General features: G+C 38.8%; 2 protein-coding genes across 3 annotated transcripts in view; one reads left to right on the top strand and one right to left on the bottom strand.

The window, feature by feature from the left end:
* Positions 1 to 712: 712 nt before the first annotated feature.
* The window catches only part of LOC131231567 (subtilisin-like protease SBT5.3), an 85,292-nt gene continuing 67,358 nt past the window's right edge, over positions 713 to 18,646 (top strand). The window contains exons 1-3 of one of the 2 annotated variants that reach the window (XM_058227801.1): positions 713 to 1,302; positions 6,983 to 7,958; positions 10,192 to 10,855. In XM_058227801.1, coding sequence (XP_058083784.1) covers positions 740 to 1,302; positions 6,983 to 7,958; positions 10,192 to 10,855 — 2,203 coding nt within the window. In that variant the 5' untranslated portion in view covers positions 713 to 739. Of the gene's footprint in view, positions 1,303 to 6,982; positions 7,959 to 10,191; positions 11,082 to 18,646 lie in introns of those variants that run through there. The other variant, XM_058227800.1, reaches the window with a different exon arrangement.
* LOC131231568 (cyclin-SDS-like) overlaps positions 12,047 to 18,646 on the bottom strand; it is a 29,102-nt gene continuing 22,502 nt past the window's right edge. The window contains exons 2-8 of the mRNA XM_058227803.1: positions 17,210 to 17,261; positions 16,989 to 17,054; positions 15,770 to 15,870; positions 14,013 to 14,928; positions 13,760 to 13,927; positions 12,516 to 12,590; positions 12,047 to 12,404 (exon numbers count right to left, since the gene is read on the bottom strand). Of these exons, the coding sequence (XP_058083786.1) occupies positions 12,309 to 12,404; positions 12,516 to 12,590; positions 13,760 to 13,927; positions 14,013 to 14,300 (627 nt within the window). The 5' untranslated portion in view covers positions 14,301 to 14,928; positions 15,770 to 15,870; positions 16,989 to 17,054; positions 17,210 to 17,261 and the 3' untranslated portion in view covers positions 12,047 to 12,308. The remainder of the gene's footprint in view (positions 12,405 to 12,515; positions 12,591 to 13,759; positions 13,928 to 14,012; positions 14,929 to 15,769; positions 15,871 to 16,988; positions 17,055 to 17,209; positions 17,262 to 18,646) is intronic.

Below are 18,646 nucleotides of genomic sequence, written 5' to 3'. Positions count from 1 at the left end.
TTCCTGTAATGTGTTCCAATCGAGATTGGGATATACCTCATTTTTAGTCTCATATTTTAAAATGATCTGTAAAAACATATGGACAGAATGGATGAAAAATATATATCAAGGTGGGGCCCATAGAGTACTGACCACCGGCCATTGGTTGGTGCCAGAGGAGTAGCCAATCCGCTTCCAGATAAACATACCTGTGCGTGGCCGAGTGCGTTAACAGCCTAAACGGAAAAACTTCCGTTAACGGATCTCCTTTTGAAGAACATTTATTGGAAGGAAACCGCCTGTTGATATCCACCGCTGCCATTTTGCCACGTCACTTCAGTAGCCAAAAGCGTTCAGTATCCAATCCGCTCCCGTCAAAAGTGGGCCCCAGTTAAATATCTTCCACTCATTAACAAGGATAGACTCTGGTGATAGTTCACAACCATTTACTTCAAGTGATGATGATTCATTCACCCAGCATATCGACCCCGTAAATGCAGTGATCCTGTCCGTCCAAATTATAGTGTCCATCGTGGAATCAGCAATGCCCGAAAATCACACTAACTATACTATCTTAAAAATCTAATCACACCCATCAACCATAAATCTGATCAGCATGACCTTCGGCATGCATGCTCCCTTCAAAATGAGCACCAATAATACAATGATTATGTTGACTTATTTACGGTTATGCCACGTCGAGAGCCCGTTATAAGAAGGCATAGTAGGGAGAGTGAGATTCAAGAAAGAAGAAGCAGCAATGATGGCTACAAAGCTCTTTCTTTTCCCTCTTCTGATATTTGTTTCTTCTTTCATCCAAACACCCTCATTTGCTAGCAATAAGAAATCTTATGTGGTGTATTTTGGAGCCCACTCTCATGGCTCCAAACCTTCTTCCATTGACTACGAACGGGTAACGAACTCCCACCACGAGTTCTTGGCGTCGTTTGTCGGGAGTAAAGAGAAGGCGAAAAATGCTATCTTCTACTCCTATACGAAGTATGTGAACGGTTTTGCCGCGAAGTTAGAAGCAGAGGAAGCTGACGAGATATCAAAGCATCCGGATGTTATATCGGTTTTCAGGAACAAGATGGCGAAGCCACACACGACTCGGTCCTGGGAGTTCCTAGGGCTGGAGAAGAACGGCAAGATTCCTGAAACATCGTTGTGGCAGAAAGCGAGATTTGGCGAAGATATAATCATTGGGAATCTTGATTATGGGGTTTGGCCGGAATCGGAGAGCTTCAATGATGATGGAATGGGGCCCATTCCAAAGAGGTGGAAGGGATCATGTGATAGTAAGGGTGGAGTTCGTTGTAACAGGTAATTTTCTCTCTACTATTTTTTGACTACCCTTCCTAATCAATGTGGTTTTGGGGTTTACCGCGGATTTCCGGCATAAGGCTTTGGCAGGAAGCTCCTGCGCTGGAAGCCTAGGTGGGGCCCACCGTGATGTTCGTGAGAAATCTACCCAGTCCATCCGTTTTGTGAGCCCATTTTAGGACTTGACACCGAAAGTGAGTAGGATCAAAAACTAAGTGGGCCGCACTAAAGGAAAATGCTGGTAGGGAAATTCCTACTGTCGAAATCTTCCTAGGGTCGAAAGTGATGTTTAAATGTCATCCATACCATTCAACGTAATTCCTGATGAGATGAACTGTTCAAAACTTCTTTGGCTCCACGAATATTTAAACCGTGGACGTTCAATCCTCACGTTTCGGCCCACTTGAGTATTGGATGTGGTTCATTTTTTTTCCCGATTTCTAAAATGAGCTCACAAAATGGATGAACGGCGTGAATTTCTAACAAACATCACAGTGGGCATTCGCATCCGAAAAGCGAAACGCAAACTCACTCCGCTTGGGGCCCACCATGATGTATATGTAATTATCCACTTCATCCACATGTTTTTTCAACTCGAGCATGGCCGAAAATTTTGAACGGTATCCAAAGCTCAAGTGGACCACACCAAAGAAAACAGTGGGCATAATGTCCACCATTAAAACTTTTATTTGTCATCCGACCTATCCATTGTGTCACAAAGATCTATAAGACGGGAATGCACAAATATCAGCTTGATCCAAAACTTCCGCGTCCCAAAGAAATTTTCAACTGTTCACATTTCATTCCTTTTTTTTTTTTTCTTTTTTCTGGCAATCCATGGTCGTACCATACCGCGACTCCTGATTTTACCAGAGAAAGCTTTCACCTTTTTTTTTAGACGTACACGGATTGTCTACGCCCTTGGGCACACAGAGATATTCATGTGCCCCTGTTGCCGGAAGCTGTGTGGGGCCCACAGATATGGGCGTGATAAATCCATTCCGTCCGTCAGTTTTGCGAGAACAAAGCAGAATGGGGAATTAAAAAACAGGCAGACACAAACTTAGGTCCGCCAAACCAATCCAAACGCGGTGGAACAGTTGAAACTTTACAGTAGCTGACCATTATATTTTAACGCCATCCAAACCGTTCACGAGGTTATTAACCCTATGATAAACTGTAGGCACAAATATAAACCTAACATAAAGGTTATACATGTTGGCTGATCGGTTTGATTTTAATTATGCGGGCAGCGTAGAATCAATACAACGGCTCAATCTACCCTATCAACTTTGACCCTAGGGGCATAAATAAGCATATAGGCAATGAATGTATTTGAACAAATTCTAATAATCCGCCACTTGTAGAATTTGACATTGATCATATGATAATTAAAGCGTGGGTTCTTCCTAGGTTATTTCGTGCCTTTCAGTTTTTTTATTTTTTTAAAGACTTTCAAAATGCCAGTACAAATCAAACAAAAAGAAAAACTCACAATCAATCATTAGCAACATGTGTCTTTTGAAAGAATTATTTAATATTGGATAGGCAAAACATCAAGTGTATGAGCGTAGAGTTGGATTACAATTAAAAATTATAATTAAGAATTATTACTCATTGATTACAGTTACTTTTAAGATAAGCTGAGATAAAGTAAATTGATAGATTTATTTGTTTGATTTTATTGGGGTGAGATGATATTGCTCTCTTAATTTCCTCTCCTATTTATAGATTTATGTTGCATAACTTATTCTTCTAAATATTTATATCATTAATTACTCTAGCAATTAAGGTAGTTGAAAAGACTTTGTAGATCATTCTCTTGTTATGTTTATCTTTTGTGATTGTTTCTCTTTTGAACGCCTTTCGGCCGCTCACTTTACCTTTTTCAGTTAAGGTTTTACTTTGATTGCCCTCTATCATTTTATATCTTAATCAACTCGATTGCACTTTGTGTATATTGTTAGTAACATTCTGTCAACCATCTATTGACTTGACATGTAGAATTAGGCTAGCACGCTGTAAGTCTACAAAAAGCACTCCAAATCGTTGAAATTCTTTTTATCCACTTTTTATTTCTCATACAATGTCACATGTCACTCTTTTACTAGTTTTCTCATAATTGCCAAAAATATTGTACGATAGTACGATCCTAACAAAGTTTTTAATGGTTAGCATTTAATCCTTATTATTTTATGTTGTATGGTCTACTTGAGTTTTGGATCTTCTTGATTTTTAGATTCATGTCTTACCATAGTCTTAAAAAACTGATGGTCAGAGTGGATTTGCTACAGGCATCTTTATGGGTCCCACAACTTCTGATAACGAGGGCATATGAATATTTTTGTGCCCAGGCCACATGCAATCTACTTCCCGGGAAGACGTGTTAATTAAATCATTGAGATTCTCTTATCTTACATTATTTTTTATAAAAATAATAATAGTCCAAGTGGTGTGGGACCTTTCTTTTGGCATGTTAAAGTCATTGAAATTCCCTCATCCACATTACTTTTCTAAAAGAAAAAGGTGATACAGTCAGAGTATTGCCAGATGTAACATTCTCATGAGGTCCAACACCTCCAATAATTCCATCCTATCATGATGTCCATATAAATCAATGTGGAATCTAATAATTGCTAGAGGACACACATGGGTCCTTATTTCAGCTAAAAGACAAATAACACCCTCACATAATCATTCTGCTTTCCATTTTCAATCAAAGGTAACACAGGGATGTGGATAGTGCATTACCCCTCCTGTCCTGTGCACGGCACAAGTTGGGGCTCTAAGTGGCCACCGTGATGTATGAGTTTTATCCACACCATTTATCCATTTTTTTCATATCATTTTAGGTCATGTGTCAAATAAATGAGACAGATCCAAGACTAAAGTGACCCTCAATGTAAGGATTAAATGCTTACCCTCGAAAACTTCTCGGAGGCATACTATTTTGTATCAAGCTGATACTTGTGTTTTTCCTTCATCCAGGTCCACATGGCTTATATGAACATGTTGGATCCCAAAAAAAACATTACGACTGGCCTAGGAAGGTTTCTATTTGGGCATCATTATAATTGACGCTTTCCATAGTGTGTTCCACTTGATTCCGGCATATTCCTCATTTTTGGGCTCATGGCCTAAATTTATATGTAAAATAGATGGACGGTGTGAATAAATCCCATACGTCATGGTGACCCAGGGCCCTAGCTGATGCCCAACTCAGGACAGGTGAGGATTGTACCCAAGCCTTGTCTTTTGAGTAGCAATTTGGTTGCACATTTAGAGTAGATCTCACTTAATTGCCCATGTCCAACAAGTTCCAGGCCCAAGGCCTGCCCACAACAAGGCCCAAGTTTAGTATTAAAAAAAAAGAAAAAAAAGAGAGGAGAGGCTTGGGTTAAGTCGAGGCTTGGAGATTTGGGTAAGACTTAATGCCATTTGTTCAAAATGTTGATAAACGCAACCTTGGCTTCCTAGAAAAATAATAATAATGATGTTGCCCTCAATTCGATCAATCAAATTCACTAGTTTGATCGAATGTCTGGATTGGAAGTATGTGTGTAGTTGATCAGCGTGTCAGAGTTTACTCAACTCAAAGGTATTGATTAAGTTGGTCGGTACGTTTACATAGAGACGAATAGATTGGATACTAGAACGGATCCCAGGGTCCTCTCAATCACCAACTATTTTAGAAGTGTGCACCATACTTTGGAGATTCGAGTAAGGGAAGAGGTTACGCCTCACAAATGAGTTCATTTTATCATGTACGGTCAATCATGATGTATTAAGGACTTTTACCTCACCACTGCTTTAACGTGATATTTCCCAATTATAATAGAAGATTCACATATAAAAAAAGGATAAATACTAGCCTTACACCATCAATCTTTATTGATATATTGGCTATGTTATAATCGTTGTGTCATGCACTCTTAATATTAACGTGAAAAGAAAAGAAAAGAAAGATAAATACCTAACACACCTATCGGAACAGGTGACCAAGGCTAATGATTAGTAAGATATGACTAAATTATGAACAATTTAATTAAAGGTCAGATGAACATGGGGATCTAGCAACTTAAGGTTGCAAATATTTAATCTATTCCTATGATAAGCGTATTGCCGCGGGAGTCACTAGGTAGTATCGAATTAAGCTAAGAAAAGTAAAATAAACATAAATGTAAAGTAGATATGTAAATTAATGTATTTTGTATGGGGCCCAAACTCTTCTTTGGAAGTTCATTTTATAACTTAGGCAGTGGAAGCCCCTCGCTAGGCTTGAAGATCCTTATGGATTCTTTGTATGGGCTTTTCGAACACATAATTTTCTTAGCAAATCCAAAGGATCTCAACTATGAAGGTCTTCGAAACATTAGTGGTAGCTGAATCTCATGTTTTCACTCCTACACATAGATGTTCTACTAGAAGACTCTTGTTCGATTAAGAGAGCATCTTTCGCTTAATCACAATTATTTATGGTGGTAACCTGATGTAGATTACACAAGCCTTGGTAGGAGTAGGGTTTGACACCTACTACTAATCTATCAATTGGACCCATTCTCTTAATTCCAATCATCATGCGGAATGTGTCTCAATATAAATCTAGCCATTCCTTTTCGATCTTGATTCGAGGTTGTGTCCAAATTGTCTTGCATACTAATTCAATCTTTCAACCTTTGAAATCTTCTAGATTGTTGTTGGCTCCTTTGAACGTCTCTAGGAAAATCTTCTATTTTGAAAGGTTTGTGAGAGCCGACCTTCCAGATAATATCATATCCACTTATGAGATAGAATACGCTTGTCCAATGGGTAATTTATATTTGTGCCAGCCACGTCCCTCATTTAAATAGACACTTTTATCATTGCCATGTGGCGTGCGACAACTTGCTCTCCTAATAAGGCATTGTAGGAGTCTGTAACGTCGCAATAATAACAGAATATGTAATGCTAAGGAAAATCAAATACAACTCTTCTTCAGGTGCAAGTATATAATTTTGACTATTCCAAACTCATGTGTCGCTACATGGCATCTTCCCGTTGGTCTATGTTAAGACACTGAAAATGATGATAAACAAATGACACATGGCCAAAAGTGAGCTTTTATCATAATTAGAAAATGCAAACTGTTATTTAGGGAAATATAAGACGATATTATTTATTACTGGGGTAATAAGGGAGGGTATTATATACCAAAACTTTTTTGGTAATATAAACAGCAATTGTGACCTTCTTTTTAATGATGATATTGGTTATAGGTGGTCCCACTTTTTGGTAGGTGGGACCTATTTATAAAGGAAAGATGGCTGTAAGAAACAGATGGATGCAATAAAGAAAATAAGCATACACAAAACACTATATTTACATTATCTGACGTTATGCGTATCTCCACAAAATAAGTTCGTGTTGAAATCAATATCTTATTAAAAGAATTATAGTCCTAATACGCTCTAGTACCTATAATCCTTATTCACCTCTCATAGAGAATATATATATCCATACATTAAAAATTAAATAAAAATAAAAATAAAAATAAAAGTCTCAAAAATACCCTATTCTTTGAATGAGGCTTAAGATCATCTTCAAAGACATGTTCCACGTGTGATACGTTTGTGAAAAAGTATGTTCCTTAAATTATGATATAGCCACTGTATCTGATCATTCCGACTAATTGATTCACCAGGAAGCTAATCGGAGCGAGATACTTTAAGGAAGGGCACGAGGCCGAACATGGCCCAATCAAAGCCACACTCTCGGCACGTGACACCGATGGCCATGGGACCCACACTCTCTCAACGGCTGGCGGTCGCTCCGTTCCCGTAGCAAACTTCTTCGGTTATGGCAACGGTACAGCAAAAGGCGGATCACCCAATGCCCGTGTGGCCGCATACAAAGTCTGCTGGCCCGGGTGCTCTGACGCGGACATCCTCTCAGGGTTTGAAGCAGCAATTAGCGATGGCGTCGATGTGTTATCGGTCTCCCTTGGTGGTGTTGGTTCAGCTGTTGAATACTTTCAAAGTGGCATCGAGATTGGATCCTTCCATGCTGTCATAAATGGTATCACAATCATCTGCTCGGCTGGGAACTCGGGCCCCACGAGTGGTACGGTTGATAATGTAGCCCCTTGGATCATAACTGTGGGGGCCAGTACAATGGACAGGGAATTCCTATCATACGTCCAGCTCGGCAATAAAAAGCTCATCAAGGGACAGAGTCTCTCCCAAACAGCCCTTCCACCCAACAAATCATATCCATTGATTATATCCCGCGATGCTAAATCTGCCAAATCAACGGTTCGCAATGCCACCTTCTGTCTACCTGGTTCACTCAATCCTAAGAAGGTAACAGGAAAGATTGTTGCCTGTCAAGTTGGATTAATCGAGAGTGCGGAAAAGGGCGATGTAGTGAAAAGGGCAGGAGGTGTCGGTGCCATCATTATGAATGTGCCCATTACCGATGCCCATGCCCAGCCTCATCTCCTCCCGGCTACTGATATCGCCTGGGATGGGACTCTTGTATTATTATCCTACATTGGATCCACTCCATCGCCGACAGCTTACATTACCGGACCCACAACACAGCACGGAACTAAGCCCGCTCCCATTATGGCTGCATTCTCATCACGGGGGCCCAGTCGAATCACACCAGAGATCCTCAAGGTACGTACTAAAGTGCTATGAATGTGGTCGAGTTTCTTAGATACTCAATTCAAAATCTCACCAAATCGGGTCGACTTGGCCTACTTTCAAGTCCTAATGAGATTTAGAACTATAGGCTGGATTAGTTGAAAATCATATTTGGAAAAATGAACAAAAAACAATTTGGTCAAGTCGTCCCATGAGTATCTTATCTTACTTTCCATTTATTTAATAAATAATAAATAAGCATATTGGGTTAACAACACACTTATCAGCTAAAAAGTAGAAAAACATGTTTGGTTTCCCTCCCCCCCCCCCGACACTTCCACCATTCATCATATGGGGCCAACCTTTGATGTAGACCATTCATTGCGTGGCACCATCTTCAGTGTGGGTCATCCATCATGTGGCACTCACCTTAAATCTAGAGCATTCATCCCCAGGGGCAACTTTTAATGCGCACCATCAATTATGTAGGGTGCACCTTTCATGTTGGTCTTCCATCATGTGGGGCCCACCATAAATTTTATTGTCCATCATGTGGAATCTAACTTCAATATTCATCACCCATCATGTGGTGTGGGCCTCACCTGTGGGACGTCCATCATGGATATAAGTCACTCATCATTAAGGCCAACCTTTAATATGGACTCTCCAACATGTAGGTTTGATGCCAATCATCCATCATATGTGGGGCCCCTCATTGTTAATTGCCCATCGCTTGGAGCCCACCTTAGATATGGATTGTCCATCATGTAGGCCCACTTTCAATGTGTGGTGCTTGTCATGCAAGGCCTACCTTGGATGTGGGCCATTCATTATTAGGAGCCAACCTTTGATGTGGATCGAGGAGAGGATTGGCTAGTGTACCACACACCAGCTATATAGTTGGTGTATTGACATAAGCAAGTTTTGTAGGTCTATCCAAATTGTCCATCCATTCTGTGAGCTTCTCTTAAGGCTTGAGCTAAAAAATAAGACAGATCTAAAGATCAATTGGACCACACTGTAAAAAGCAGTGGGGGATTGAATGTCTACCATTGAAACCCATTTGGGGGTCACAGAAGTTTCGAATCAACATGAAATGTGGTGGGCCCTACGAATTTTTTAACGGTGAAAATCATTATCCTCATTGCTAATTTTGGTGTGATCCATTTGAGCTTTGGATGTGATTCATATTTTGTCTAATGCTCTAAAATTATCTCGAAAAATGGATGAATGGTGTGGATATAATAAATACATCATCATGGGGCCCATGTAACTTTAATCTACTTTAAACCATTCATACAACTCAGAGCTCTAGGAGCGTTAGCACTCATCTTTGCACGACACGTATCTACATTAGCTATATAGTTGGCGTGTGTTACACTAGCCGATCCGCTTCCTGTGGACCATCCATCATGTGGGGCTAGATTCAATGTCTAATGTCCAACATGTGGAGCTCACCGTTGATGTGGAGTGTCCATCGTGTGGGTCCCACCTTGGATGTGGCCAGTCCATCATGTGGAGCCTCCTTTGATATGCCCTGTGAGAGTGAAGCATATTTCAAATTAAATAGTTGAAAGAGTGATGGACAATTGTAAACACCTTTCCACTAGTTTTGGTGGTTCCACATGCATCCCTTTCACTTGGGATTCTATGCAACTTACCCCTACATAGTCTATAAGCATGATCCGAACTGGCCCCAGTTGCTGACTGAATCGAACCAAGCTGGCCACTCAGGCTAGGGGACCGAGCCGAGCTCACTCTAGTCTATAAGCATGATTATCTTGAGAAATTGACTATTTTGCCCCTATCTCATTGATATTAATTATAGGCATGTGGACCTACCATATTGTGTGGGTTATCTAACTCAAAAGAGAGACCCCAGGAATCTAGCTGATTTGACCATCAAGCATCACACTAATTAAAATATAGAGATTTTTGGCATTTGAATTTTTATGAAGGGAACCAAAGTGGAGGGGCTGGAAACATTTACACCCACAAGCAAATGAAATATACTCCTCAATATCAAGATACTTTTGGCATTGGGTGGAAATTTCTTTAATGGAGGAGAGTGTTTACAATTACTTCAAAAAATAATTGCACACAAAATAAAGGAAAATTGAAATCGACCATAATTTCTTGTCATTTTCTTTTCTACTCTCCAAATAAAAACAATGTTTTTTTTTTTATTTTTGTTAGTGTGAACCGTTAATTTTCCATGCCATACATTAATGTTTTTTTTTTATCTTCTTCTATTTCTTTTCTATAGCCGGATATTACTGCACCAGGAGTGGATGTCCTTGCGGCTTATACCCAATACACTGGGCCCAGCGATCTCCCTTCTGATCCACGCCGAGTTCCCTTCAATATAATATCTGGGACGTCCATGGCATGCCCTCATATTGCTGGCATTGCTGGCCTTCTCAAGGCAGTCCACCCCAAATGGAGCCCATCGGCAATCAAATCAGCAATCATGACCACTGCACGAACAAAAGACAATGTAGGATTGCCCATGAGAAACTCTACTTTCTCTAAGGCCACCCCTTTCAGCTATGGTGCAGGACACGTGAATCCTAACCGTGCGGTGGACCCTGGCTTAGTCTATGATCTAACTGTTAAGGACTACTTAAATTTCTTATGCGCCATCGGATACAACAAGACTTTTTTTGAGGGTTTCACCGGTTTACCCTACTCATGCAATCGGAAGTCTTTAAATCTCTTAGACTTCAATTACCCTTCAATAACCATCCTGCATCTCTCTGGCCTCACCACTGTAAGTAGGACCGTGAAGAATGTGGGCCACCCAAGTACCTACACAGCCAGGATCCTTGCTCCACCAGGAATTTCTGTATCAGTCAAGCCAATGAGCTTGAAATTTGAGAAGATTGGTGAAGAGAAGACATTTAAGGTTAGCCTACAGGCCAAGGAAGGTAGTGTGGCTGGTGAGTATGTGTTTGGGAAGCTGATATGGTCAGATGGCAAGCACTACGTGAGAAGCCCTATAGTTGTGAAGTTAGCAAACACTAAAAAGGGTTGAATTTGCTTAATGGCTTTGGATTGTACGTGGCTTTTGGTATTGTACAAGTTCATGACTAGCATGAATTATTAAGCTAAGGAAGAAATTATCCTATCTATATTTAAGTAAAAATTTCCTTTTAAGGGGTCGTTAGACAAATGTTTTATTCTTTTTTACAAAAATCCACTGGCTATCTGGTCAACCAAAGGGAAATTGAGGCAAACCTCGACAAGATCCAAGCTCTGCTAGACATGATCTCGCCCAGGTCAACGAAAGAGATCCAGTGCCTCATTAGAAGAGTCACCGCCTGTTGACAACCCCAAGTGCAAGGTTGCACTATAGTAATAATTCGGTAAGACCGAAGTCGAATCCACAGGAACTTACCTTATACATATTTTGAAAATAATTAGAACTAGAACTAGAATATATAATAAGAGAGATTAATTGTGAATAAACTATCAATAATAAAAGTGAAATTAGAGCGCCAAGGATCCACTTGTATCTATTAAGATGCCTTCTTACTTGATTCAACAAACACAAATAGAATCAAAGTCTTATCTTATCCAGTTAGATGACACTACAAGAAAAGGGAGCTTTAGCCTGGGTTCAAAACTGTGGCTAAAAAGGTTAAAAACTGAGGCTAAAGCCTTCAGCCTCAGTTTTGCCTCAGTTATCCAAACAGAGGTTGAAACCCCCGTGGCTAAAGGCTTTAGCCTCAGTTTTAGCAACCGAGGTTAAAATGATTTTTATAGCCTCGGTTCTTCAAATGAGGCTAAAAGAACCTTTTTAGCTTCAGTTTTCTCGAAATGAGGCTAAATCAAAATTTTAGCCTCCATTGTTTCCAACTGAGACTAAATCTAAATTCTAGCCTCAATTGCCTCCAACTAAAGCTAAATCTATTTTTAACCTCGGTTCTCAACAACCGAAGCTAAAACCTTTAGCCATAGGAGTTATAGTACCAGTTTAGGTAACTAAGGCAAAACTGAGACTAAAGATAGATTTAGCCTTTCTTAGCATCAACTAAGGCTAAATTCAATTTTTAACATCATTTATCAATAATCGAGGCTAATCTAGTTTCTATCAACAAAAGCTAACAATATTTTAATAAACCAATGATTGAACATGTGCATGTTTCACCCATTTAACATCCATCAAGACAACAATCAACAAAATTAATGGCCTATTTAAAGTTTTCAAAACAAATAAACTGCCACATAGCCTTCCACATGAATTGTTTCCGTAAGGTCCCCTTCCACGTGACTATTTTCTCTCAGATCGGATCAATCGGTGGGTTTGTAACCTGAGTAAACATCTGCTTGAAATACTCAAATGTAAGTTTCTCTCTATTGGACATCATAGCCAAAGGAGCATCATTTCCCTTTGAGCCAAGAGCCTGGGTACCATCTTTTACCATGGGCAACAACAGCATCTCCAGGGCTTCTACAGTGTATCTGAAAAAGGAAACTCTACAAAAGCAATTTCACTCATTGTCAACAATAGAATAATGAGAAAACATTTTCCCATGATGCTAAAGCAGCTAAGAATTGTTGCTATTTTAATGAGAAGAGAGAACTAACAATGTTGAGAGACCAGTTAGTTGTCCACCAAATTGGCCACCCAATTCGCCTTGAAGTTGATTGCAACTCACGTTTCTACACTCACTACCAATACCACTGCTTAATTCTCAGGTTTTCGATATAAATTCATAATAGAATTAAACAAAAAAGGTGCCAAACTTACAATCAGTGTTCGAAGTATTAACAAATCTTCCAAGACAATTGTTTAGTCGTGATAAAATGATGTTGAAGAGAATATTAACAAATCTCCCTTCCTAACGTAGCGATTTTCTCTATCAGTTTTGCCCAATCATATCTGCAGTAGTGCCAGTCCCTGCCCTTCTGGTACAAGAAAGATCATGAATTCATCTTTTCTAGGCCATTGCTACCTATAAATAGTAACATACAGATCAAGCACAGAAATATGTAGCCATCATACCAATCAACTAACTGCATTTTGCACAAACATAGAAATATCATAGAAAGTAACATTTAGGTGAATGCCAACAGAACACCCAACTGCAATTAAATTATGTCGTATGACATTCGAATTACATTTCGGCAACTGCCATTATGACAAGAAAATCCAATGAAACATTCAATCTGCCATTTGTCTATTGATAGTCACTGAAACTTTACCCTGATTTGAGTTTAACTGCTATATTTAAGTACTGATACATTCTGGTTTACTAAAATAACAGGAATGGAAAATGAAAGAAATTGATAAAAACAAAGTCGAAATGTGGGAGTTACAACAATAATTGGATAATAAAATCACCACCTCAGTGCCATCAAAATTACAATGACCAAGAAACGGGAAAATTTGGATTCCTATTGCAACTAATCTTTATCTGTGAATTTACAGGAAAGAGTACACTGAAATTGCCAAGGTTTGGAAGATTAGACTGTCAATAAAGGGAGGGACAGAAGGAGAGACCATCTAAATTGTAGACAGAGATAGAGGCCTGTCGGTGGTGAAATAGCCATGTTGAAGGTGACATTCAACCTAACTGGAGAGAGAGAGAGAGAGAGAGAGAGAGAGAGAGAGAAGAGACAAAGTTTGTACCAAAGATAATTAGTTATTGGTAATTACCCACAACTACAAACAGGGATGACAAATATAGATGAATTCCTTTACTATTTGTGATATTCATATAGTCACCATTCAATGTAACGGCAACTTCATAGGACTCAATTGCATATCAGCCAATATTTTAGATTCTCACAGAATATTGTTAAGAAAACATGATTCGAGAATCCCTCACCTCGATAATCCAATTCACCATCAGCAGCCGCTGCTGGAGCACAACATCTCCATACTCCGTCGTCGGGCCGTATTCCTTGGCATAGTTGTGTCGATACTCGTGTCTCCTCTCCCTGTTCCTGAGCTTTTTGTAGCTCTCTTCATGCTCTTCATTTTCGAACCTCAAAAGCTAAAAATTACAATATCGATTTAGACAATATAAATACAAAACAACTAAACAAATTAAAATTTTTTATGGAAATTGAAGATCTGACTGTAAATTCATCAGAGTATTCGTCTTCGATTCCATCAGACACTCCAAATTCCAGACGCGAGCTCAACCTCGACAATTGCTTCGTGTATTGTAAAAATAGTGAAAAACAGACTGATGGAGTGGAATTACAGCCGGATGTTTCTGAATCAACCAACGACTCTCTTAGGATCGACGAAAGCAATGGCTGATAAAACTCAACATACTCTCCATCCGAATTTTTACAGAGATTGAACATCTCTGACCATCCAATTGTCGCGAGTTTTGTAGCTGAATGGAGACTGCTGCTCATTATTTGAGCTAACCATCTCCCTTTTAGGCAACTAATCAGATGACTATGAGTTTGATCGAGTTACATTCTGAGGTCCAGCCATCCATGATCCATGTGGTAGCCACCAAGCTGATAGTCTCGGTTGCCATACACAAGTGCTCTCATTTTTCAGGCCACTAAAAGGATGACCATGATAGGCAATCAACTTGCTTTCTGAGCTCTGGCCATCCACAATCCATGTGGTAGCCCTTCAAATTGACAATCTACATTAACACACATAAATGCCAGGCATGCAATAGATGTATTATGGTGTGCACTTGGAACTCCATGAAGCATGGACATCTTGCAATCAATCCTCATCACCATGTTTTGCTTCAACAAGAGAAGGGGGGTGTCTACTCGGTTGAACAAGGAGGATTTAAAGAAATCCTTATTCAGCAGACATGTATGGAACACCAAATAACCTTTAATTTGCAACAAATACCTGGCTTTATGAGGCATTCCCACCAACATCTAGAAAATTGGCGGGTGTACCCCCATGCAGCTTAATTATATCCATCATAGCCATCGCCAGCCCAGCACCATCCACCATGCATCCAATTTCTCCATGTAAGCCAATATAGTTCAAATCTGCTTTGGCGGCAGCAACCTGCAAAAGTAAAAGAACGTGAGAAGAAATCACATAATCAATATGCAAGGACTATCTCATTTTAATTACTTCACCCCATGTATGTATGAACTAGAAAATCCAAATCAAGATGTATGTATAAGAAAGGGGTTTTCTAACATCCACCATGCAGGTGAACAGCATTAATGTTCATGAGACAACATGCTCATTCATCTGGACCATCCAATATCAATTTGCTTCTTAGATAAGGCTTGCGATTCATGCAATTTAGATGCCTCTTAACTATCCGATCAGTGATCTTTTGTGGATCCTTATTGAACAGCCAAGAATTGGGTGAATGGTAAATATGATAATCCAACAACTGCCACATTTAGGCTACGATCCATCAAGAGGTGGCCTATGAATTGGACAATCAAAGCTTGAAATACATTTGCCCGTGTCAACCCAATTTTGACGCATCAACAAATCACACACACACACACACACACACACACACACACACACACACACACAGAGGAAAAAAAAAGAAAGAAAGAAAGAACAAACAAACAAACAAACAAAAGAAAAGTTCCATTGGATAACTTCAATCAAAAAAATACTACATGTCTAGTGATGACTAGTCTAGGTCAGGATAGTTAGCATTTTTTTTTAAACGAAGGATTAGTATATGTTTTGGTTCTACCAAACAGACCATAAACAAATAGAATACCATTCATGTGACATTTCTATCATCCCTATAACCGTTTATGGTGTTTCACGTGGCCAGTGCAAAATCTATACGATAAAGATATAAGAGCCAGCCTGTCCTTTGCATCCTCAATTCAACTGAATGGTAACACAATGATAATCCCATAAGACTTACCTGACATTTCCTGGCAATGCAATAGAAATTTATCAGGTATCACACTCTGGAAGATGAACTGAAACCCACTCCAAGCTCATGAAAACCCACAACAATCTACACTGGAAAAATAAAAAATAATAAAATAATAATTTAAAAAAAAACAATAGAAGCAACCAAACAAATATTCAAATGTTAATATTATAATAATAATAATAAAATCAATGACTGAAAAAACCAAAGAAAAAGAAAAAGAAAATAAAGAAACGAAGAAGAAGAAAACAAAAACAAAAACAAAATAAAATGCCAAAATCCACACGTCTTTTTGTATCGTTTAACAAGAGCAGGTCATGTTAGGAATAAACACCGAAAAAATAAAAATTAAATTGAAAAAATATTTCACCAGGCTAAATCACGTATAATATACACTGTCCTTAAAGCATGATTCACCCCCTTATTAATTGCTGATGGATTACAGGCGAATTGCTTCCAGGATAAGAGAAGCCTTATCTAGATCCAGTGTGCAGCAATCACGATATGTCCACTATGGAACAGTTTTAACGCAGCAAATGTCTTCTGGTAGACTTTAGACGGTAGAGATGATCAAAGTATTCTATAATGGAGATTTGCTTTGTATCTAAGTTGATGGGAGAGAGGTATGTTGAGGTGATGAAATCAGACTGGAATGGTCCAGTTTATATAGGCATCAGGTATAGCACCGTTGCTGTGTGGTATTCAATGGTCTAGAAAGTTTGAAAAACGTTTCTGGTCGTTATCCATTAATCCCAAACGTTTCTGGTCATTAGATCAGAAAATCTGACCGTTGGATCATCCTGACCCGTCCGTTTTCAGACCGTTGTGGCTTTCAAGGTAGCTATCCGTTTTTAGAAACGGCTGGACGTTTCGGATTTAAGATCCGACCGTTCTCAGTCACCTATAAAACCCGTGCAAAGTGCAAAGTGAGCCATCTAGCGCCACTACAGCCACACTGCCTCACTGCCCACGCCCGAGCACGAGCCCGTGCGTGTGTGCGCAACCCGAGTATCACCTCCTCCAAAAACTCCAAGTAAGAATACTCTTCACAAGTCCACATATAAACCACAAAAGGATTTCAACCATTTCCAATGTGAGACAAAGCACACACCGCACTTTTGGATTTAAAATTTTCGGTAAAGCATTTTGGCGACAAAATTCTAAAAATTTGAAAATTTTTAATTTTCTCTTTTTATTTTTCAAAAACCACTAATTTTCTACAGGTCATCAAGAAGAAACATCACACTTCTTTTCTTTCATCAGTTCTTTTCTTCTAAAAATTGTGTTTTTATTTTCTATCAAACCAAGGGTTCCGAGAAATTTTTAAAAAGAAAAAGAAAACAAAAAAAAAATGTTTTCCATAAATCTAAACCTACATCTTCCAATCCAGCAAAAGATTCAAACAATAGCCAAAGGAATCAAACATACCTCGTCAAAAATTTCATGATCCAGCAAATATTGTGAACGTCCAAACCTAAACCTGCATTTCTCAAATGATTACTCAGATCAGCTCACCATTAAATAACCATAAACAGAAGGCATTGTAGTTGTTAACTCTCACTAACTCTTATAAGATTGGATGATTCTTGGCAGTGAATGCATAAAAATGGTTCAGCTGTGCATTTCCTTTTTTAATCAATGTGTCCTTATGCAAAAACATTATCTCAAAAAAAGGAGAAAAAGAAAGAGCATATCCATTGGGCGAATTCAAAGCCAAATTTCAAGCAGAAGTAAATAAGTATCACGACATCAACAAGCATCCCAAAAGGTTAATTCCTGCAACCAAATATTGGAGCTAAACCTACAATACAGCAGTAGTAAATCATTCAAATGCAGTGAAAATTTAAAACACTACTCAAATCCTCACTATATTTTCTTAAACTTGGAAAACACATTATACATTTTGCTAATTCTATGATTTTCTTCTTTTTTTTTTCCGTCAAAACAAATAAAACAGTAAAGATTCATATATCCCACCCTAAAACAAGATCGAAAAATGAAAAATATTCCATCAAAGAAGATCTGAAGCTAAATTCCAAGTAGAAACAGAGAAAAAAAATACCCTAATTCAAGTGTGGAAATCAGCAACTTCCAAACACAAAATCTTTCAAACCCACGCTTTCTTAAACCATTACTAGACGTTATCTTTCCAGAAGTAGGAATTGCATTAAAATTTCCCTAACTCCCGCAAAATCCATTGAAATCTCGGCATTTGAATCCTCTCAAAACCGAGAAGGAAAAAAAAAAAAAAAGCAAGTGCAGATCCGCATTTAAGTTCTCAAATCGAAAGAATCTCCTTTAAAAATGAGCAAACCAAAAGAAACGTTTCACAAAACCCAAACCGGAGAGCAACAACCCCGATTCAGGAGCTGAAACCCGCAAATTAGATCTTAAAACTTAGAGAATCTCCAGAGAAAAGGGATTATGGGCTAAAATCCGATCAGAAAAGACAATTATTTGAAAGAAACCTCTCAGAAACAAAATTCTAAGAGCGGAATCGCCGGTTCCAGAGCTGAAAGCGGAAATTCGTCAGAAAATGCTCCACTGTTTTACGTGGTGTGGCCCACTTGAGTTTTGGATATCCTTCGTATCTTGTATCATGTACAAAGATGGCCGAGTTATTAGGAGGAACGTGGGGAGTATTTAAGGTTCTGTGGTCTGCAAGCTATTAAAGTAGTATATTTTTAGCCTCAGTTTCTATACAACTAAGTCTAACAAGTAGACTTTTTTTAAAAAATAGACTTTTGGCCTTGGTTTCTATGCAATTGTTGTCAGTTTCTATGTAATTGATGCTAAAAAATAAACTTTTTGCCGAGGTTCCTGTGCAACTGAGGCTAAAAAAAATAGACTTTTGGCCTCGGTTCC

The sequence above is a fragment of the Magnolia sinica genome, chromosome 17 (genome assembly GCF_029962835.1).
Source record: "Magnolia sinica isolate HGM2019 chromosome 17, MsV1, whole genome shotgun sequence".
Lineage (NCBI taxonomy): Eukaryota > Viridiplantae > Streptophyta > Magnoliopsida > Magnoliales > Magnoliaceae > Magnolia > Magnolia sinica.
This window is presented reverse-complemented; position numbering and strand designations above follow the sequence as displayed.